The sequence below is a fragment of the Lepisosteus oculatus genome, chromosome 6 (assembly GCF_040954835.1).
Source record: "Lepisosteus oculatus isolate fLepOcu1 chromosome 6, fLepOcu1.hap2, whole genome shotgun sequence".
Classification (NCBI taxonomy): domain Eukaryota; kingdom Metazoa; phylum Chordata; class Actinopteri; order Semionotiformes; family Lepisosteidae; genus Lepisosteus; species Lepisosteus oculatus.
In genome coordinates this window covers 10,114,470-10,137,521 of record NC_090701.1, presented here as the reverse complement: position 1 = coordinate 10,137,521, position 23,052 = coordinate 10,114,470, and the positions used below count along the sequence as shown (strand labels likewise).

Sequence of the window (23,052 nt, the reverse complement as noted above, 5' to 3'; positions counted from 1 at the left end):
AGCTATGCTGTTCTTACTGAAGCTGCCATCTCTGTCATCTGCATTTACGACTCTTGTGGAAGAGAGGACGCAATGAAGGTTGGGGGAGAGAGACGGGAGATCCGGGAGGCTTCTGGGAACGCAAATGCTTATGTACTTGGTCATGAAATTGTAAACAAAAAGTCGAAATATAAAAAAGCAACAAAATATTTTTTTTTAAAAGGGAATGGAAACTTATATGTAACTGGTCATGGCAAATATCCGAACCAGGTAAGGCCAAAAACCAGTTATAAAAAAATTAAATGCCTTTATTTATGTTTTGTTGTTTTTATATAAAACAAAATAAAAAAAAAACATTGACACGAAAAATTAAACATTTATGGCAATTCAGGTTTGTCAACAGCTTCGACTTGGGTAACTGTTTCAGGTCCTCCAGAAGTAAGTAAAGTCCTTCTGTTGTAGTGTCCCTTCATGATGCCGGAATTGTTGTTCTCATTCAGGATTTGCTTCTGCTTCTGCCTGTTAAGAGACTGTACAAGTCCGAGGACCACTGCAGCCAGAGAGTATTGGCCAGTAAGCTTCCTGGGCTGCAGGATGAGAGGGTTTGGCTGAACTCTTCCCAGAAGGAAGTAGGTCTTGATCTTGCCTTCTTGTTCGCTTATCCCTTTGACGTATATCTCTCCACGGTACTCGAAGGCGAAGCCACGCTCTTTCAGGATAAGGTACGTTTCCTCAGGCACTTGGATTTTGCCACTGATGCCAGTGCTGTCCATTCGACTTGCCAAGTTGACTGTCTTGCCCCAGATGTCATACTGGGGCTTTTTAGCACCTATAACTCCAGCGACTACAGATCCATGGGCAATACCTAAAGAAGAAACATCACATCAAAATTTACAAATAGAGAATCATCACACTATTCACTTCAACTGACCCTCCAACATTGCCAAACGCATAAGTTTCCTTACTGTCAGGAAAGCTCATGGGATAATTTATTATAACAAGGGATTTCGCGAAAAGGTATATCGTATTGTTTGCTATTACAATGGTACTGTATTTGGTTACACAGAATCATTGGGGCTTTAGTTTCACACTTCACACTTTCTGGAACTCCTGCTAATAACTCAAATTTGTTTTCCAAATTGTTTCACCAGTTACAAGACATGGGCAGGAGGGCAGTACAGTTCCCATTCCTCCTGTCAGAAATAGCCAAAAAAGCAAGTGGAGGAGATGACTCCAGACATACTTTAAGAAAGACTGACTGTTTAATACCCTTTCCTAGCTTTTGAATTAAAATTTCCTCTTTGCTCAATGTTGAATGGTTTGTTATTCAACAATGAGATGGCACATACAGGAGGAAGAAATCAAACTCATCAGTCTGCATACTAGATTTGCCACAGAAAAGGCTAGTTAGTATTTTTTGTCAATGGGCCAAACTGCCCTTTGTGTTAGTTAATTTGATGGTAACAAAAATCAGCTGTTTTAATCAGTAAGAAATACAGTAAAGTGCAATTTTCCATTATATACTGTATGTTAAAAATATTGAATTTATGTAGCTTATGAAGGTTATAAACATTTTCCAGCTCCTTGTCTCATGGATCTGTTATGCTTTGTTTCCTACTGTATTTCAATGTTTTGAAATGGACATTTTGCTTTTATTGCAGCTGTTTTTACATAATACAGAGCTAACTTTTAAAAAGTTATCTAATACGCACTGGACAAGGTAATTATGTAGAACCTGTTAGGAAGCAATCTGAGAGAGAGACACCTAAATTTGATCTCTTAAGGTGCTTTAGGTATCCTAGTGTATAATCGTTTGAACTGGGATAGGTATTGTGGCACACTGGCAGTTCTTCACAGCTAACTGAACTTACCGATTCTCAGTTCAAAGTTGTTAAAAGAATGCTTGTTGATCTCTTGGATGCTCTCATTAAGGGCAATAGTAAAGTCTGCCAGTGCACACAGATGGCCCCATTTGTCTTCACATTGCTGCAGCAAACAAAAAAAAAAGATCAATCAGTAACCAGTACATGAGGGGTTGATATATGTATACAAATGTGTGCCAGTCTGCATCCCTAATGTTTTTATGGAAAATAAAAATCAGTAAATCTCAAATTTCTAACTACATATGGGTCTTAATGACCAAAGTGTTATTCTGTTGTATAAAAACCTGGATTTTTTTTTTAGTCTACGTCATTAAATTTGTTGATCTACTGTTTCAGAAAACAGTTTTCACCTTATACATATATTACCATATTTCATAAAATAGTTTTACTCCTGATTTATTCAAAATGATTGTTAAACTAGACTTATTTCTCATTCTAGTAATACTAATTTGGTTCTCTGGTATTACATGCCTGTCTTAACAATGTCCATACTACCTATTTACTGTGAAACAGCATAGTTATTTTTTAGATTCCAGAAAGCATGGATGAGGATGAGAGTTCTACTTTTTAATAAAAATAAGCAGTAATTGTAGTACCTGTTTTTCAGGCGATAAGCCTGATACAGCCATATAGGTACTCCCAATAGTTTTTATCTTCTCAATGTCTTGAAATCGTTCTTCTCCAAGCAACTGTGGCAGAAAGACAAGAAAAATAAATAAATGACCGTATACAGCTTCTATCTTGTGAAGTGAAACGCTACTTCTGCCTTAATGTCCTTTCAGTGGTGAAAGTCAGGATTCTCAATTTGGAGACAGTCCAAGACATATCAGGTAATCTCCTAAAAACAGGCAAGTTATAACTGTCAGAGGTTTCCATATGTGGTCTGCAAAAGGCTCCACAAATCCCTGAGATTTATTGTAAGTATTCTTTTTAATATGTGCAGTGATGTTTTATAATGTCACTATTTTCTTATTTATCATTATTAAAATAAACCAGTTGTTCAGCCAAACACTAATTTAATTTAGCATGCTTTACTGGCTTAAGTTGCCTGACTGAGGTAGAGAGTCTCTGAGTCCATTGTCCTGATTTGTACCATTCAGCAACTACTTTAACTCTGGGCATGAAGAATTCTCTTAAAAGTATAGAGAGCAGTGCCATATTAAACATCCCGCAGCACAGAAAATACATTGGCCCTCTGCAACTAAGTAGTAAATAAGCTACATTTTCTGGCTTCCTAGGGTTAGTAAAACGGAGCGAAAAACGTTTTGGTGCCAAGCATCGAAATGAAGGATCGCAAATGGCAGGCAAGGGGTAGGCAGTGCAAATGTTAGACATCTTTCTTTCCAATATGACGTGTAGTGGCTGCAAAATGAGATGGGAGTTCAGGGCCAAAATACATTTTTACTTAGCAGGGACTGTTGAATAGTCTGTGCAACACATATTGGGTTACTCTCTTTTCCTTTATCTCCATCACTAGCTCTGCATGCACAGTCTAAAGAATTTAAGATTTTTATTTAAGATTGAGTACATCCATTCATCCACTTGAAGATCATTTGAGGGGTGATGTGTTTAGAATGATGTTCATGTCTAAAGCCAACTTGGAGATGCTATTCTGAAGTGAAGTTTTGTATCCCTCGTGGTTACAAAATATTGTTTATATCAAATATGCAACAACAGAAAATTAAGATTTTTTCTTTCGAGATACAAGTAATCCCCTTCACACATCATTGAATTCTTATTTATTTTAGGGCTTCATAGAGATTAGATTTTTGTCTTCTGAGCTTCTGCAACCATTGTATATATTGCAAGATGTGCATGTACTTATCAGATGAGTTTTGCAATTCAATCAACATGAAAAACAAAAACACAATTATATAGATGCTACAGCTGTGTTATTGTAAAAGTGGTTTCAGATACAGTTGGGTGTGTGTAGAATGTGTGGTGAATACTGCTACTGCATAAAAGCTTTGAAATCCAAAGTCATGAAATATATGGTATGTGCTGATTATAAACAAATCTGAAAAGTTACAGTAACTAAGCATTTCCGTAATCTATATCTGAACCTCTCTGGGCATCGGATTTAGACATGTTCTCCAAACCAAAAAGCATGAGTGGGAAACAATCAAACCCATTGATAAAAGCTCTTGGAAATGTATTAGATTCTATAATGTTTGTTTACGACATTTGATGCGACCGACTCAGTTTTGGGATACAATTATCACACGGTGCACTGCTCCATCCAGGCCCTAGAGAGTTTCTGGGGGAAAAAAAATTCAGATAGGAGCAACAGATCACTTGTCCTAAACCTGACTTGGGCCCCAAAATCGCATGCAGATCTTAAAAATGGTCTAAGCAGTGTGTGAATGTTAACCCTAACCCTAGGTGGGGTGTTAATATGACTGTAATAGTTATTATAATTGGAAAAGCTCCATGTAAAGTACTTCTCTAAAAGATGAAAGATAATATAATTATATTTCACACGACGCTAAAACAATATACAAATGTTCCCAAGAACAATTTTGCAATGAACTCCGAGATTGAAAATGATTATTTTTAATTGCTTCTGTTTAAAATTTTGTTCTCAAACAGGCATTTGCATCCAACACCTCTGCCTGCCACTACTGCACGTTTTTCAAACATCTGTCAAGCACTAAGGAATGAAGCTAAATGACTGGAAGCAGCTAAATGACTGGAAGCAGCTATATGTAACTGTAATTCCACAGCAGTAATCCTCCAGTCTCCCTGGGGCTACAGAATGCTGTAATAACATTTATTGATCTTCACGAAGTGAGTAAGGGCCATCCTTAAGCCATAAATAAGCATATTAAGTGTGAAGATATGTAGGCAGTGAATCCAGGAAAAATTATTGTGTTTTAAAGAACCCTTCCTGCTTCCAGAAAAGTGAAATTTAGATTTGCAGCATGATGCAATAACTGCATTTAATTAAAATGTAGTAGTATGACCTGCACGACAAATAATCTTGATCACCGCCATTACAGCTGAATTTCAGACCAGAAATTGAAAACATCTTCTACACTTCCTTGCTAGTGCAGTTCCTTCTAATTAAAACCTTTTTTTCTTTAAACCTAAAGGACTGAAAACACCAAGGTGCATGAATAAGTAAGTTAATAGTTCCTAAATGTTAATGCATTTAGTCATTAATACTGTAGGTTACATGAAAAAAAACAATAATAAGTCGCTTTTTCTAACAGTAGCCAAACGTGTTTAGGCATACTGTATGTCCCACTACTACATCAATGCATCAAATCAAGTGTAGGAGAAATCAAGTGTCAGGTCTTATCTGCTAGCCACATCTTGCCCTTGCCTGAAAATTGTCTGTTGGTCAGGGCTGTGAGGTGAGATGTCCAGAGCCTTGCACTCATCATACCTTAAACACTCATGCATGTCGCTGACAATTTGTTAGCTGGTGTTATCATACAAGTTGCAACTTGTCAAATGCAACAGAGGGAGACCAAAATTTAATTTGAATTTTTGACTATCTAAAAGTCATTCAGTTGTTTTAATATCCAGAAGCCATACAACTTGCAGTACCTTAGCTAAAAATGGCCATGCATGGTACCCAGGGAAGTTGTTTGCAATGAAAGCAAGTTTTATGCACCCGTCTTCCCTGAATGTGCTTTCAATGTGGTAAAACTTGAATCCATGGAGGACTTGATGGGATACCCTGGTTGCTGCTCTTCTTGAAAGTCTGTCCTTTTGTTATTGAAGGCATTGTACCACACCTTCACTACCTTCCATACACCTAAGAGTTGGAAATACATTTCAGACAGTGCCCTTTGAATACCTCTCTGTTATAAGTGAGGTGGCATACTCGCTTATTACTTGTCAGCTTATTTATTAAAATGCCCTTGTAGCTTCTGAGACAGATTGTCAGGCAGGCAAAAAGGGAGTCTTTTCAGCACTGCACATACAGTAAATGCGCTCCAGATGGCTAAAAAAGCCATGGAACCTCACCCTGATTTAGAAGCCTAATTTCTCCTGGAATTTAACATTCCTTAGAACTTCAATCAGCTTAAGGCTCCTCCTGGGTTTCTTGCTCTTCCTGGATTCTTCCCAATGGCCAGTTTCACACCAACCCTTGTCCATTCCTGTCCAATAACTGCTCTCTGCTTGCAAGTCCTGAAGAAGCTGAATGTGCTTGCTGCCCGTGTCTCATCTCCATGCTAGCCACAGAAGTCCAGCCATTCTACAGTCCACGGAGAAGCATGACTGAGCCCTTCTTGCATGGTTAATTACATGAACATAAATTAATAATTACCAAAAATATTTAATTTCTTTAAGATAAAGTTTTTGTGTTCTGCTGCTTAAGTTTTGCTGCTTAAGGAATTTTTTTTTCACGTAGAAAAGTATACATATTTTTCTCTTTTCTTAATATAATGTGTGTAGGATTCTAGGGATGGGTTTTCAAGAAATTAACTAATTAATAATAAACAGTTTTCTTTTTGATCAAACATGACAGAAACCACCAAAGCCATTCTTTCTCAAAAGGGCACATGGCAAGCTAATAAAAAACAGGACAAGATCTACATTCAGATGTAATGCAGTGCATTATTGTTCTGTTGTCATGCACACATATACATTCTTGCTCACAAACTTATAACATCTACCACATTTAAATAGCACTTAATAATGTCCATTAAAAAAAAAAAGTATCTACTGTATGCTGCACTGGTTTCCACTATGGCAGTGTAATATAGTCGCAGGAAAGTGCTGAAACAGTGTAATTAACTGAAATAATGTTGTACAAAATACATACATGTTTTGGGCAGTATATTAAATGATTATAAAAACGAATGTAATTAATAATACATTAATAATAATGAGGGCAATATTTATTGTCCTGTCCTAGTAGTATTGCTGCATAGTCTTAGACTATCATTAAAATTTAGTAGAATTTGAAACTCAGTTTTCCTTCAGTTACTTCTCAAAGCGATTTTCTGTTTTGCTGCTGTGATTTTACAGCCTCTGTGCAGTTTGTGTTTTCGACAGAGGCGTGTGAAAAACGTGCAGTATGCTGGATTGTCAGTTTCTTTTCGCTCAGGGTGCCTTAACTTCGTTTAGGCATACAGACAATGCATCTGCTTCCTGACCTCCGCCCCTGTTTGCAGACTTTCAATAATATTTAAAGGAGACGTATGTCCCGCCGTTACGTTGTATGAACAGTGCGCAGAGCGGGCCCTCATCCCCAAACATTCACCTCGTCGAAGTCGGCAATTATTTCATTTAGGAGACGCAGACACTCCACTCCCTGGTTGTTCATTTCAGTCTGAGAATAGAAGTCCGCGAACCCAGGAATTGAGGCGAACATCACGCCCACAGCATCGTAAGACTGCGAGTATAGCTCCTGTAAAAATAAAGATGTGGAAAGTGAGCCACCTCATTGGACAGAGCATAACACTTTAAGTTAAGGTATAGATAACGTAGAACATGATCTTCACAGTAGGAGCACTCTCCAAAAAAGATCATCGTATTACCACTCCACCCCCGGCTTGAAACGTGGAAAATAAGTCAAGGAAAGGCTTAAATGGTGGAGGGGAGACTCTTAGCAGCATAATCTGACACCAGGTCTGTTTCACATGGCAGATTAGCATAAAGCCCATGATATTATGTGACATAATGGTCTGTAAAGTCTTTCAAAGCACCTTGACACCATCAGAAAGGTTCTGGATTCTTGCTATTGACATTTCTGCTGTATCGGGGTCAGGTGTGGATTATGGTCAAGTGTCCTTAACCAAACAGGATCAGCAAGGTAGCTTTTATTCACTTTTTCATTCTGCTTTTGTTTTGCTAGTTATAAATGGACACATGTATAAAATGTTTTTTGCATGTCTTGAATCATGAGCTTGATGAGTCTGTCAGGAAAATGGTACAAAAGTGCTCTCTGAGTCACACTGAATAACCAAGACCAATAAATATCTGTTTAATAATGGAAGAAATAATTAAGGTCAATAGAAACCTGCACACATACATTTTTAATCAACCTATTTAATTAGGAAACAGGAATGTGAGGTGTATAAATCCTCATCTCATTTCTTATTCATTATGTTCTTTCACTGAGAGACTGACAGAAGCATTTTTTATGCTGTATTGAAACGACAGTCCACTTTGGGACCATGTGCTGCATAGCAACATGGTTCTATAAGGTTGAACACTATGAATAGTGTTTTGCTGGGATTAGCTTCTTAGTATTTCATCTTGAGTTTCTGCTGCTGCCATATCACCTTCTGTTAAATGCCAAATTTTCCGAACCACACAATAAAGGCAATTTTTGCCATTTTAAATCGCAAGCAAATATAGAAGGTTGTTCTGATTGAAACATAATGTGCAAAGATCAGGGAAACCACTCAAATATCTATGTACTGTATTTAACAATTCAACAGTCTGTTCTACATTTTTCAGTTCTCCAAGTTCTTTCTTTGTCTGAGTAACTGTCAGACTTCTAATTCTCAGTACCCCAGCTACTGTCTGTTCACTTTGTCATTGGGCTGTACGTTCGTATAAATTTGACTGTCATCAAACAAAGTCTTTGCGGTAGTTTGACATTTCAAACATACATCTTTTGAACAATAAACAATACGAATAAAAATTGAAAAATGACACAACCCATGTTCAACAAAACCATTTGTTTTATGCACAGATTAAAAGTCAAAAAGAGCCCTCCAAAAGTATTGGGACAATGAAATATAAATTGCTATGGAATTCTCATAAAAATATTTATCTAATAGAAAACATCGCTACTAAGCAAAACTCCAAAGTATTTTATATGACTTATTTCAATTTTACTGAAATTATTTAATTCAACTGGATCAATTAAACAACTTAATGTGTAGAAACTAATTTTTTGAAAGGATAAATTCCAGAGAGGTGGGCTTTTGTCATTCAGGTGTTTGCTGGTAATTAAGTGTTTGTAAAGGAAAGGTGAACATCCTATTAATCTCTCTACCACTGGTGTCAGTATTTGGATTTTTTAGTGGAAAGTCAAAATGAAAACCTTAGAACTTTTTTCCAAGTATAGCAGGAACTTTCGAAGAAGACCAAAAAGAAAAAGAAAAATTAAAGCACAGAAACTAGGTATACCCAACCAGAGTTACAAAGCTTACACAGCAAGGTGTAAATCTTTCATCATTACTAGGAAGAGGAAATACAAATATGAGCCAGGAGTTTTAGAACAACATTTTATGGAGAGAAGAGACCAAGATGAACTTTATCAAAGGGATAGAAAGTCTAAAGTGCGGAGAAAGAAAGGAACTGCGTGTGCTTTAAAGAATCTCTGATGCATGGTGGAGTTCATGTCATGCAAGGCTGCCTCTGGAATTGACTCACACGTACAGTAACTAATGATGGCAGCAGCAGAATGAAACCTGACATTTTACAGAAACATTTTGCCAGCTTATGTAGAATAAAATGCTTCCATGCTTAAAGGGTGGTGCTACACTGTGCAGCATGACAATGACCCAAAACAAGAGGCCAACATAAACAAAAGAGGTCAGCTGGTGAAAAATTAAAATCTCGTATTGCCCAAGTCAATTTTCAGATTTCAGTTCAACTGGGCATGCATTGTACTTCAATAATTGAAGTAGGAACATCCTAAGAACAGGCTTCTTATTGACTGAATCTCAGCATGTAGGGAAAATACAGTATTTGATAAAATCATTTGATCATTTTGCTACCTGTTTGCTTCTGAAATCATAAAAAAAAACAATTTTATGGCTCATTTAGGAAACATTAAAGTTTATAGAACAATTTCAAATAAAATTCTAGTTAATCTGCAGTGCCCTGCATGTGTGAAAATGATAACCTGTCTAGAAACAGGAGCACAGTGTTACAAATACAATGTGAACAAAGGGAGTTGTAGAGAGAAGCTGTAGAGTTGTAGAGAAGTAGCTGTCTTGTTCAGCTTCTTTTGAATGAACAAATCCTTGCTGATACCTGGGGATTATATTAGTGATGGTATAAATATATATCATTAAATGTTTCTCAGTCAATGTCAATGTCACAAAAGTTTCAATCCATCTTATATTCCCAGATGTCTCTTTGGGAAACAAAACTACTCACACATGACAATACTTCAAGAATTTGATTCTGCACTTCATCATTTTCTTATAATACACATTCTTTCTCACTTTTAATCTGCATTTGTGTAGATGTAGATAAGTTCAATGATCACTTAGTATCACTTTACCACTTTACCAACACAAAAATGTCTTATCCCTCTTGTATCTCTCACACTTTTCTGTTGTAAAAACGTTCTTTTAGCACTGAAAAATGCAAACATTTCTTTCATGGGCTTCTAACATACCTCAGCAATACTCATCTGTTTGTTAGGTTTGGTGCTCTTCTTCAACAATTATTATATTTTACTTTCTTCCTTTAAGCTATAATAAATCACTTACCTTTTACCTTCATGTAGAGACCATGGTACACAACAGCTTTGAGTTGGTAAAGTTTTAAAATGAAAGATTGTTTCAGAAATTTGGGGATACTTTATAGACTGTAAATTTGAAAACACACACCACCCCTTTCTTCAAATATACAGTATGTACAATAATTTATAAGGGAACATTTTGATAGATTAAAAAAGTATATAGAAAAATAACCCATACCTACCATACAATGGATGTGGTAGCTAACAAATTTGGGAACTTTTTGTAAGGACAATATGCAGTAAAGTGATAGCAGAGCCACACACTGTGGAAGTTTGTGTGTTTTCTTTTATGTGTATGAGAGAGAGGTTAAAGAGAAAAAAGTTTCGGTTTACCCTGTTTTACTTTTCTTATAAGACCTTTAATGAAGTCTATAATTTAATACCTTCTTTTAATAAATTCAAAATAATTCATTAATAATGGTTGATGAAGATTTTTTCTGTTCTACTTCTGTACGATTGCTATGTTACTCTATTGTCTTGATGTCAAACCTTTCCTTCCCCTTTAAAACTGAAATTCCTGTAGTTTCACAGATGGCAGCCTTTGTCTAATACAGACTATAGAGGTGAGGTATTATTATTGGGCTAGTAGAAACACAAATTAAGCACTTACTGTCACATGCCGGACAATAACTGGCAAAAAAAAACAGCATTGAGATTGCTAGAAGTCATCCAAAAAAATGGATGATAGAGTTTTCACAGAAGTAGTTACCTCATTATCTCGATCTTTCTCCAGAAAGTGTCGGGCAACATGACTTGGCAGAATATTCCGGAGCATGTTCTCATTATGTTCTCTGAGCTCCTTCATCTCGTTGATTTCCTCTTTAGCCTGGACGCGCCACAGGAAGTCTAGCCGGGCTGTGTACTCTAGCTAGACACAAGAAAGCGATCAAACACAAAATGGTGAAAGGCTGGGACTAAATAGGGAGTTTAACACATTTTTCTGTATGATACATTAAACAAGATACATTGCTCATGAAATCTTAACTCAGCCTTTCCAGAGGTATACAGCGATACAGATTTAGTATTAATTTGTTGTGCCCTTTCCTATTTTAAAGACTGTTGCTCCCAAGTTATGATTGCCTTCTTATGTCTATATAAAGTAAATTGTAGTTTGACGTGCGTTCTGTTAATTGCAAAGATACTGTATATTGTTATAAATCGGTGTTACAAAATTGGAGAAATAACAGAAAATGAATGAGCGGACTAATCAGTAATTGAGTTAAATAATCATAACCCCCAAAATGTTTTGCCAAGAAGATACCTGAGCAGTTGGTAGAGTAAGAGGTGCCTGAGTTATTTGTTCTCTGGAACAGACTTGGTGAAAAGAATAATATATCAGACACACTGGGTTCAACAATTTTTTACTAATGCTAATACACACAATAAACAGCAGACAACATAAATGTTCAACATACTAAGTTACTGTACATTACTTACAAACTTACAAACAAGAATTGTGAAAAGCCTACATACTGACCAACCAGAAAAAAACAACAGACTGCTACCAAGTATGTAAGTCTTATGTAACGCCACACAGGCCAACAAGTCTGCCTTCTAAACTAGTTAAATTTCTCTCTCTCTCTTAACATCAGTGCTACAAAATGAATGGGATACCCATCTCCATATTCTAAAAGTGCATCCAATGGCAAACTGTCTTAACAAGGCTCAAATATTTAACTTGCATCTAATATTCATGGTTGATTGGGACAAGGGGCTGTTGCCTTCTGTTTTAACCTCCTCTCTCTCTTGTCTCTCCCCTCTTCTTTTTTTTTTCTGTCCCTGCCTGTTTTATGTTTTGCTCCTGGACTGTTCATTGACACTTGATTATTTACTTAGAACTTAATTAACCAGGGTAAACCAGCAAATTCCTTTGATCGATGTTGTAAAACTACACATCTCCTTGCTTTGAAACTCCAGAGAACTGGAAATGTTGACACTAGCCAGGAGCTGACCATTGTCTCTTGGATTATGACTCATCAATAGCCACTTCTAATCAGTAACTGTAACAATATCAATGTCTTTGTCTAGGACTATACCACTTTAATGAATGTAGTTCAGTAACCTGGTATTTTGTAGTTTGATATCATCTATAAAATTAGATATTTGATTTAAAAAGTCCACTTCAAGTTTCTAGGAGAGCATAAAATTTGACATAACCTATGTCACATATTGTGGTAAGACATTTTAATAAGCAGAGATAATTACAAAGAACAGTCAGTGCTCTAAATGAGGTGCCTGAAAAGGTTTTCATCTAATCTAAAAATAGCAAAGCATTATATTAAACTTGTCATGTTTTGCATTAAGTTAACTGAATTCATTCTGATCTAATTTTCTGTAGAAGGCCATTTTATCAGAAACAGTGGTATAAAGTTTTTTGTTAATTGCAAAATATGTAGAGAATCCTAACAGCTACTGTATGTAAAATGACTCAGACATTACTTTAAGATTAACCAAGTGTCAATTTTCTAATACATTTTAAAACTTATCTTAATGTTTGAAGTTAAAGATAGATTTTAATTAAAGTTCCTCTTTTCCAATTATAAAACTGAAAAGGTTGACAGTAAATTGGAGTTAAGATAATTATATGCTAGTTCTTTAATTACTTGAGCTTCAGTAATTCAGAGAAACTTCATTATGCAGTGTGCCCTTTGCTTACTAATGTACAAGCAGAATCTCTATTAAGAGTATCTCATAATTCTTAATTACTCAATTTAAAATCAACATACAATAGATGTTTCAATTTCTATACAATTGAGCTGCAATGAAATTTTGGCATGTCCTGTCGTTTCATTTTTTATTTGCTCAAGATCAAAGTTTCTTTTCCATGTTTTATAGTTTAATCTGGCAGCGATAAATCCTTACTGGTGGTAATTGTTGTATTGGTAAAAAGAAGAATTAGAAACAAACAAGTTACAGCATTTTGTGGAAGAGTGTTAATGTAGATTTAGGGATTTTTCATGCCAAGGTCTTAAAAGTAAAGTTTCAGCTTGAAAAGCAACTGCCCTAAATTACAAAAAAAAAACATTCAAGGATTACTATTACTATTATTATTACTATTGCTATTATTTTAACTATAGCTATTGCTATTACTATCACTATTACTGATACTTCTACTGCTAATGCATGCCAGGTCTCTAAACTGGTTTTAGACTTAAGAGGATGAAATATCTTGGATTCCCATATATTAGTATATTCTTTAGATCTGATCACATCCTCTGGATTTATATGCACTGTTCTCTAGGCCCACATGGACTCTGCAGGAGGTGTTTTTAGATTTTATGGAAAATTTTACATAATTTCAGCAGAAAATAATACAGGTAGATTTGGATAAAAATAAGTTGTTCGTTTAATAAAAGTCATAGTTGCACTGCATATGTGTTGTTTACTCATCTGTCTGGAACAGATCCTAAAGGAATTTATGTATTGACATATTCAACCTCTGAAGTGGTTCACACAGATTACACAGGTGTTATTAATGACAATTATAATAGTTCTCTCTACTCTGATGTCTTCAAATATTTAGCCACCTGAGAATGTATATTGTTGTGATGAATAATTTTGTGCTTTTCATTAGACACAAGGACAATCGTTTTCAAAGATTAAGGACATACTGTATATTGCCGTACTTGGATACAAAGTACAACAGGGCCAATAAAAAAAATATCTAGTCTTGTGCCCTCCTTGGCACAATACTGTATGTTTATAATATCTAAGGAATTCCAACATAGTTAGGTGCCAAATATAATAGATGCAGACGTCTAAAGATTGAATTTCCATAGTGCACATTCTGCATATTACACGGAAGCTACCATGAATGATTCTGGTTGATTTAGCTTAGGAGTTTAGTCTGTGTTTTTACAGCTACAGTACATCAGCATAACCATTTGGTAATGGACGTTAATAACATCACTTCATGTTACTTCATGGTGGTTTTCAGCAGAAGATGGGGAGATGCATGCTGGGATAGGGTCAATGACCCTCATCTGGTAGAAGCATTGAGAAAATGGATGGAAAAGAACCTGAGGGAAGTAGTCATTTTATTTAAAACTGCTCTTTGAGCATTTCTGCATTACTCAACCGGTACATACTGCACATTCCCTTTGAAGAGGAGGTTAACCATGTCCATGTTTTGTTGGTTTGAGCCTGGCTATGTCATTAGATTGTTTTTGACTGGAATTCCTTCAGTATCACAAGATACCTTACATTACGTGATGTTGATATGTATTAAAAAGAGTGTGCAATCATGGTCCTGAAAGGCCAAAGATCCTTACACTGGTGCAAGAATCCTTGCTGTCATTTAGCAAGTGATTGCTCTTCATGTGGAGAAAGTTAATCAACAAGAAAAAAAAATATTTATACAGTTTCAATAAATATAAGAATTGTTTTTTTTTTGTAAAAGGCTGAGCTACTGAATATTTGTCTATAAAAAGCCACAGTGTTGAGATCAAATACAAGTAAATGCCAGTACAGAAATACCAATCCAGCTTAGAATGATAATTGGTGTTACAACATTTGACATTTGACATTTAGCCAAGTAAGAACACTGTTTTACAGTGCTGTAACCATTTTTTCTAATTGTCTTTCCATTAAAGAAATGAAGAAGCACTTTATAAATCTCGCCTTTTAGGGATCATTTTAATTTATGAGGAGTCCCTTAACTACGTCTCTAGCCTGGAATTCAGTTCTGAGAATTAACACAGAAAGACTGGAACCAGTGCACAGACATAAGACAGTTGCTTTACAGGGACACCCTAATGATATAACTATCTTCCAGTTGGAGCTGAGCCTAAGTCAGTGGTGCCTGTAGTGTGTCAAATAATGAATGACTTAATGGGCAAAGATGTCTAAGGAGCACGTCTGCAGCTCTTCATTCTCCCCTGGCAGGTACAGAGGATGTTGCTGTCAGTCAAGTAAAATTGCTGAATGTGATTGTATGGGTATATTGTAAAAGCTCATTTGTTTTAATTTGGTTTAAAATTAAATTCTGTTTATTGGTTATACAGTATAAATGTATTTATTTGCCTAAATACACACAAATACAATAATATGCTGCTGTCATCTCCAGCAGACAGCCCAGCCCTTGGCCATGCATATCCATCATATCCATGGCATCAGGAGACAGTATAATTGCGTGTGGATGGCATCTTGCATAGCCCTCACAGATAACAGGCACAGCAAAACTACGCTCTGCTCAGCAGAGATTTAAGTGGCTGGGAGTGCACACTCACTCATCCTTCTGCAGGACTAGACTCACGTTAGGCTCAGAGCATAAATAAAATGGCTTTAGGACTCATTCAATCCTCAGTGGCACTTCACCTGGACCAAAAACTGGCAGTTTGATATTTCTGCACAAGCGCTGAACCAGCAATTAGTTAACAAGTGCCAAAGAGAACTCTCCTTCTCTCCACATCATCTATTTCCAAAAAACATAAACAAGGAATTTCTAAAATATTAGTACATTTCTTACATATCTCTAAAGATTGACACGTGACATGTCTGATTACCCAACAATGTAATAAAGCACAGGCAACCTAATGCAATTGTGGAAACTACTACTATGATACTAACAACAAATGCTGAAAACACTACAGTAAAAACCTGTTATTTGGCAGCTGTGCATTCGACAAAACAGGACAGTAAATTCTGCGAAGCATGACTTGAAGGAAATTTTGACTGGCTTTGTTTCTGACACTTCCTTTTGATTAAAATGAAAATTAATAGGAACTTTTATTGTCATTACATTATTTAGTACATCATTATAAAATATCACATTCCTTAAGCATGACAAGCTTTAAAGGATCAGTGTTGTCTTTAAATTAATGTAATGTATTAGTGTAAAACAAGGTTTTCAGTCTCTCTGCCTGTGTTTCATCAAGTACTAATGACAGCTCAGTTTCAAAATTGATGCCTAAAAACAGTACAGTACAGACTGGACATAAATGTTTGCAAAAGAGGATTAATGAATAACCTTCTGTTGCCCTGGATTTTTTTTTATTATTTTGCTCAGAAGATCATAAACCATCTCAAAGTAAACACTCAAAACACAGGCTTGTATTTATGGCTGGATTCGGGCTACACTGAGTTGAAACACTGACTCAATTAAGTCAGGTTTAAGGATTGACATTGGTACTAGAGACACTAGAGTTGAGGTAATAGACAAGACTAGGGCCAGAGTTGGGTTTTAGATATGGTTAAGATTAGAAGAACCAACGTCTGTTAATGCTAACGTACTGTAGGTAGGTAACTTCAAATATGATCTGGGTGTTATCTAGTGTTCTGGCCATTGTTACACTAAATGCTAACCCTACTGCAAAAATAAGATGAAAAGAAATCTAAAGGTGAGTCCAAAATCACACTCGGACAACTCAACATTCAACCATAATGTTTATGGAGATCTAACTTTATCAGGAAATCTCATTGGTATTCTAACTTACAGTAAATCTAACATTCCTTTGTATTGTAACCTCTCAAATGTCATTATTACATTATATAGACTTTCAGCTTAAATAGACTCCATGTTTTATTTCACTAACATTATAAATCTGTCCATGCACCTCAAATTTGATTTCATGATGTAAAATAATTCCATATGTGAACAAATATTGCAAGCAGAACAAATGCTAATGTATACTGCCAAGCTGTTAAAAACAAACTGTGTGTTCTGGTCTTTAAAAACAGGCAGCAAATAAATTGTACATGACTATACCAAAGGGGTAATCATCCTAAACAGTCATGATCGATTTCATAAACACAATCAAGTTAATAGCTATTAACTTGCCTCATACATTTGCACACAACATAAAAAAATACCTGTTAATTTTGACTAAAAGGCAATGATTTAGTGGTTGGGTTATAAAAACAATTTTAAATATATCAAATTTCCCTTCTAACAAAGTTTGATGAAAATAAATCATTTATAATATGGATACAGTAGCATACAGTAACTATGAACATTGGCTCATGTCTGAACCATTTACTTCACATTGAAGTGACTATTTAGTAAAAATAAGTCTCAGTTAAGACCAAATAAGACTGTTAAAGACTGTTAAATATTCCCATACTTGATATGCATTACATTTCTGCAATTATAAAATACATGGAAAATGTTAAAACATGGGAATTATATAATATTTATCTCCTTTGGGATCTTGACAGCAAAAAAAATATGAGCACTATGGCTCTCAGCATGCAAGTACACTTTTCATAGCTTTTGAAATGTCAATGATGTCAATATTCAAGTTTTCAGAATCTATTGTCTTTTAAGATTTCTCAAGGTCAATGTGCAACAAACAAAAGACCATTTTCTACGGTTATAACAGTTCATCCAGCAAAAAAAAAAAATCTCATTGATGTTTCATTTAAGATACAATCACCTGCTGTTCTGTCTGGACCAGACTAGATTGAGGACAATGTTGAGAGGCAGGAAGTCCTGTGCTTGTAATAACTGTAATAAATTAAAGGGGTTTCCTAATCTTCACCCTTTAAGTTTTAATCTGTTTGATACCACTTAAAATTCAGAAAAGCCTTTAAGACTTGTTAATTGCAAGATGAGATACAGTATCTTGCTTTTAAGTTCAAACACTGACTGATAAAGAACAATAACAGTAACAATATTTATCAACAAAAATAGACTTTTTGTCTTATCGACTATACTGGACCCTCCCTGGCTTTGTTTACTACGAGATTCCACACCTACAAACCTCATCTGTCTGACGCCGTTGTTTTTTGGAAACCCCCTTGGATTCTGAAATGTGATCTCCAACTTTGGCTTTTGTTCTGTGAGTTCCCTTAGTGCTGGTTGAATCCACTAGCTGCACTAATTTGCGCTTATGCTGCCACTGTATGATGAGAATGATTGTACTTCTGTTGCTGTATATAATTACAGTATTTACAAATATAAATATTACAAAATATGTACAGTATAGCCTTTCAAATACAGGTGTGTACATACAAGATACTGTACACATACTGTACACAATCCATATGCAATCTCTCTTTGTTCTTGTGCTTTTGTTCAATATATGGACATTTTTGTATTTAATTGGTGGCTGGTTCATACTGTAATGACTGCTGTACATCACTCAGGTGTGCACTGTGTTCAGTACTAGAAGACGACATCCTGCTAAGAAAAGCACTATGGGGTCTTTTGGTTTGAGTATCATCATACAAATACAAAGATATACTGAGCGCTCATTATTAACACCATATAATAACAATCATCCTGCAGCTCACAGATGGCAACCTACTGAAACTAAGGAGGTGTGAGCCTGGCCAGTACTTGGATGGGAAAAACTAAGGTTGCTGCTGGAAGAAGTCTTAGTGGGGCCAGTAGGGGGCGCTCACTCCGTGCTCTGTGATGGTCCTAATGCTTCTATAATGACACTATACTGTAAAAGGGCGCAGTCCTTTGGAAGAGATGTAAACCTGAGGTCCCGATTCTCTGTGATCATTAAAAATCCTAGGTTGTGTCTTGAAAAGAGTAGGGGCATTACCCTGGTGTCTTGGCCAAATTGCCCCTGACCTTGACTAATCTTGGCCTCCAGATAATCCCCATGGGGGAATCGAACAATCCCCAACTGGCTTCATGACTCTGTTCTCCCCTTTAACAGCTGAGTGTACTGTGGTGTGGTGAGTGTACTGGTGCACTATGACAACTGTCACATAATGATAGTTTTATTATTATTATTATTATTATTATTATTATTATTATTATTATTATTATTATTATTATTATTATTATATTTATGTTCTTTTCACTGATGTAGGAAGTGATTTAACACAGCATGTTTTTGCAATCTTTTGGCCTGGCTTGAAACATGGATTATTTCTTACAAGCAGGACAGTAAGCAAGGTATTGAAACTGAATCACATCAGGGGACAAACTAATAACATCACTAAAGGAACAGTTCAGTACAGGGAATAGCAAAAGTGTAATGGCCGCCAAAGTAAATAGATACACACTCTGTGCTCATAAACAATACTTTGGACAGAAGCCAAGATCAAGACTGTAAAAAGTCATCTGCGAGAAACAGACCACAAGCATATCTGACTGAAGAGGGGGCAAAAATATAAAACTGTTTTCTGTTGGAGTAAAGAACATCCTACTATCAGACCTTAAATACCTCGCTTAATGTGCTTTTTTCTTCTACTGGAGAATCATAATAGGAATAATTCTCTCTAGACGAGTTCATTCTATGAGGAAGGGGGTATTTATGAAAATCACAGATGAACACATTTGTCTTACTTGTTGCCCATGGTAGAATACAGCTAGTAGAAACATCGCCATCAGGAGAAGTGAGGTCTCCTTGGTCCCCAGGAAGTCCTTGCTGCAATTTAAAAATGAAACACTGTGAGCAACCATTGGCAACCATACATAACTTGTCATAGTATATTTTTTTTATATTTAACGTGAAAAGCTATTCAAAACGATTTTCTTTTAACCAGTTTTTTTGTGGTGGAGTAGAAAAGTAGAACAGCCATGGGTGAAAAAAAAATCCATACTTTAATACCTCTAATTCAGTGTGATGAAGTGCAGAGTGAAGTACAGATTCGTTTTTGTTAAATACAAGGATCAAATGTCTAAAAAGGATATGAAAAGACAAAAAACCTGATTGTTGCTTGGTACATTCTGCCTGATATATTCGCAAATTTGTGTATTGCACTTCAGCAATTAATATACATGTACTGTATACTAAGGGGCAAAATACAACAAATCTATTGGTTCCGATCATCGTTTATGTTTTAATGCTGCTCAGTTTGCATGTCATGCAAGTTACACTGGATTTTTTTAACTAAATTAGATACATAATGCATATGCATTTGTTACTGTATGTGCTCAATTTATGCATAGCTACACTACATACATTGGTGTATTCTGCAATAATGGATGGCAGACTGATTTACTGTAGATGTGTGGAATAATGTACTTTAATTTACTCCTATATTTTTATTATGAATGCATTAATAAGGAATTTAGCCATGAGGAAAGGTAGTCTACTGTATATCTTCTGATGCTTTATAAAGTATAAACCAATACTCTGACCTGGATTCCACTAAAGTAATAAATTGAGACTGTATTGATGACAGTGAGACACTTGAAAGTGAGTAGGATAAGATGGTTGTCTCTTATTTTAACTTATTTGAGATTCTAAGTGGGTTTTCTCCTTTTAAATGGGGTAACATTATATGTGCATATCAACCCCTGTTCAGCAAAAACCTTTTCAGGACGTTGAGCTATAAAAGATAAATCTCACTAAAAGATTCAGTATGGCTTGACATTTACATGATGTCAGTACAGCAATATTTATTAAAGAACTTTTGTAGAATAACTAATGGCTTCACTGAAAATGTAATGTATTCAAGGTTAGAAATTGTTGCAATGCATTAAGCCAGGAAATGTTTAGCTCTAAGCTGTACTGATAGTTTATTATGGAAAATATACAAGTTGGCTATATCTAATAATCCCCAGGCAGAAGTATCTTACTATTGTGTGAAATTGAACTATTAAAAGCAGTTGCCTTTTATTGCTTAAAAAATTATGACTGTGAAACAGGTTTAAGTGCAATAAAAGAAGATTTGTGTTTTAGGTTGCTGTCTGTATGCAGTTTTATGTTATCCTGTGTTTGCGGGGAATTCCTAAGGGTGTTGTAGTTTCCTCCTATAATAATAATAATAATAATAATAATAATAATAATAATAATAATAATAATAATAATAATTGCTTACACTTATATAGCGCTTTTCTGGACACTCCACTCAAAGCGCTTTACAGGTAATGGGGACTCCCCTCCACCACCACCAATGTGCAGCCCCACCTGGATGATGCGACGGCAGCCATAGTGCGCCAGAACGCTCATCACACATCAGCTATCAGTGGGGAGGAGAGCAGAGTAATGTAGCCAATTCATAGAGGGGGATTATTAGGAGGCCATGATTGGTAAGGGCCAATGTGAAATTTGGCCAGGACGCCGGGGCTATAGTCCAGAGACATACGTAGGTTGATTGGCTTCTGGGAAAATTGGCCCTGGATGTTCGTGTGTGCATGTCTGTGTCTATGTGTGTTTCGTCCAGGGCGTATCCTGTGTTGCACCTTTCGCTAGCGGGGATAGGCTCCGACTCCCTTGTGACCCTGTACTGGGTAAAGTGGTTAGAAAATAGTTGGATATGGAAAAGAATCAAACCAAGAAGCGATGATGTAGTGAGAGGTGGCATGGTGGGAAAGCTCAAAACTCAAGATGGCTGCCTGTCAATTGGAAAAGCCTGTGGCATGAGGCATACTGTAGCTTTTTTTAATGGAAAAGTGACACTCGGTGGGAGTGAGACTCCATGTAAAGGAAAGGAGCAATCAGGACACGCCCTGCATGGAATTAGCCATTCCTCTGGGCTACTTAAGAGACTTAGAAGACCAGTTGCAAGGAAGGCTTTCTGTTTGCAAGCAGGCTGAAAAGCTCCCTCCTTGCAGTGGGTAGATGGGTCAAATGGTCTGCTGTCATTTGTATCCTTTGATATGCTCATTATTGAACTACAGGCTACCCTACAGAGGCTGTTTAGGCTGTAAAGATAACCTTTCCAGGCTGTGGAAACCCATCAGATAAGAACTTGTTTGATCTGCCCTTGATTGACAGGCAACATGCCCGCCTCCAACATGTTCGGAAAAGGACCTTATTGTCGTACTGGAGAACTTTATGCTACTCTATGTAAACTGTCGGATCTTCCCTTAAATAAATGCAATATGAAATTTTATCTTTTAGTCTGTAATTTATTTAAAGAAACTTTAACATTCCATAACAATTCCTTGATTCTTTTTAAATATTTACACACATGGAAAAATGGATTAAAACACTGTGACAACACTATTCCCCGGATTTTCTTTCAGAAGTTGAATGTTTGTAAATTCATATAGTTGTCCTAGAACAACTCTGAATCACCTACTTTAATAGTTTGAGAGTCACACTATAATGTACAATGACAGTGCGTGACAGGAAAAGTTAGGCACTGTGAAATTCAGAGGTTACCTGCTGTGTTCATAAAGGTTTTCTAAAATAAGGTCAGCCACAAAGTAATGATGTGAAACTAGTTTTACAGCTGAAGAGGTCTAAAGTATGATCGATATTTTTAGCCCTTTTGACTCAATAAGACTTCTATGTCAACTCTGAAACTTAATGAGTTGAAAGCCATTAAGAATCCCTGATTCATTAGCAATATTGAAGAATTACAAATGCAGTCTAAATCGGGTACTTTGCTCCAAGCACAGCAATGGATTCTTATGGAGAAAGTACACATACAGAGGACAGCAGGGATTTAGTTTTGTCTTCCCTCATTTCTTATACAATTATATAAAGTTAAGTTAATTTTTTACTACATGAAAGTGTATAATTCCTATTGGTTATGCCGATGTGTTTACATTGTTTAAGGATGAGATTCCCTCTGCTACATTCTACTGAAAATATACTTCAAAACAGCTGAACATGTCCTCTCATTTTTTCCTCTTTTATATGACATGCCAGGAGCCTGCAGTACAATATGTGCTCTGCAAAGCCATAATGTAAGTACAGCATTACTAAAAAGATTTAAATAACCGATCCTATCTGTTACAGTATTTCAAAACTGTCAACCTTAAACAACCCTAAAATTAAAGCAGAATAAAATAAGCAACAGCACTCTAAAACAGTCGGCCACAATATTTTCCTTGGAAATTGTGAATGTGTTGTGATCAGGCTCCCCCGTGTCGAGAACAAATCAAAT

The 23,052-nt window shown here is 36.0% G+C and overlaps 1 protein-coding gene across 3 annotated transcripts in view; it reads right to left on the bottom strand.

Annotated features, from left to right (window-relative positions):
• Positions 1-266: 266 nt before the first annotated feature.
• adcy8 (adenylate cyclase 8 (brain)) overlaps positions 267-23,052 on the bottom strand; it is an 81,069-nt gene continuing 58,283 nt past the window's right edge. For all 3 annotated transcript variants that reach the window (XM_015354917.2, XM_006634449.3, XM_015354916.2), the window contains 6 exons: positions 19,553-19,634; positions 11,018-11,176; positions 7,081-7,227; positions 2,459-2,551; positions 1,851-1,965; positions 267-844 (listed from right to left, as the gene is read on the bottom strand). In XM_015354917.2, coding sequence (XP_015210403.2) covers positions 357-844; positions 1,851-1,965; positions 2,459-2,551; positions 7,081-7,227; positions 11,018-11,176; positions 19,553-19,634 — 1,084 coding nt within the window. In that variant the 3' untranslated portion in view covers positions 267-356. The remainder of the gene's footprint in view (positions 845-1,850; positions 1,966-2,458; positions 2,552-7,080; positions 7,228-11,017; positions 11,177-19,552; positions 19,635-23,052) is intronic.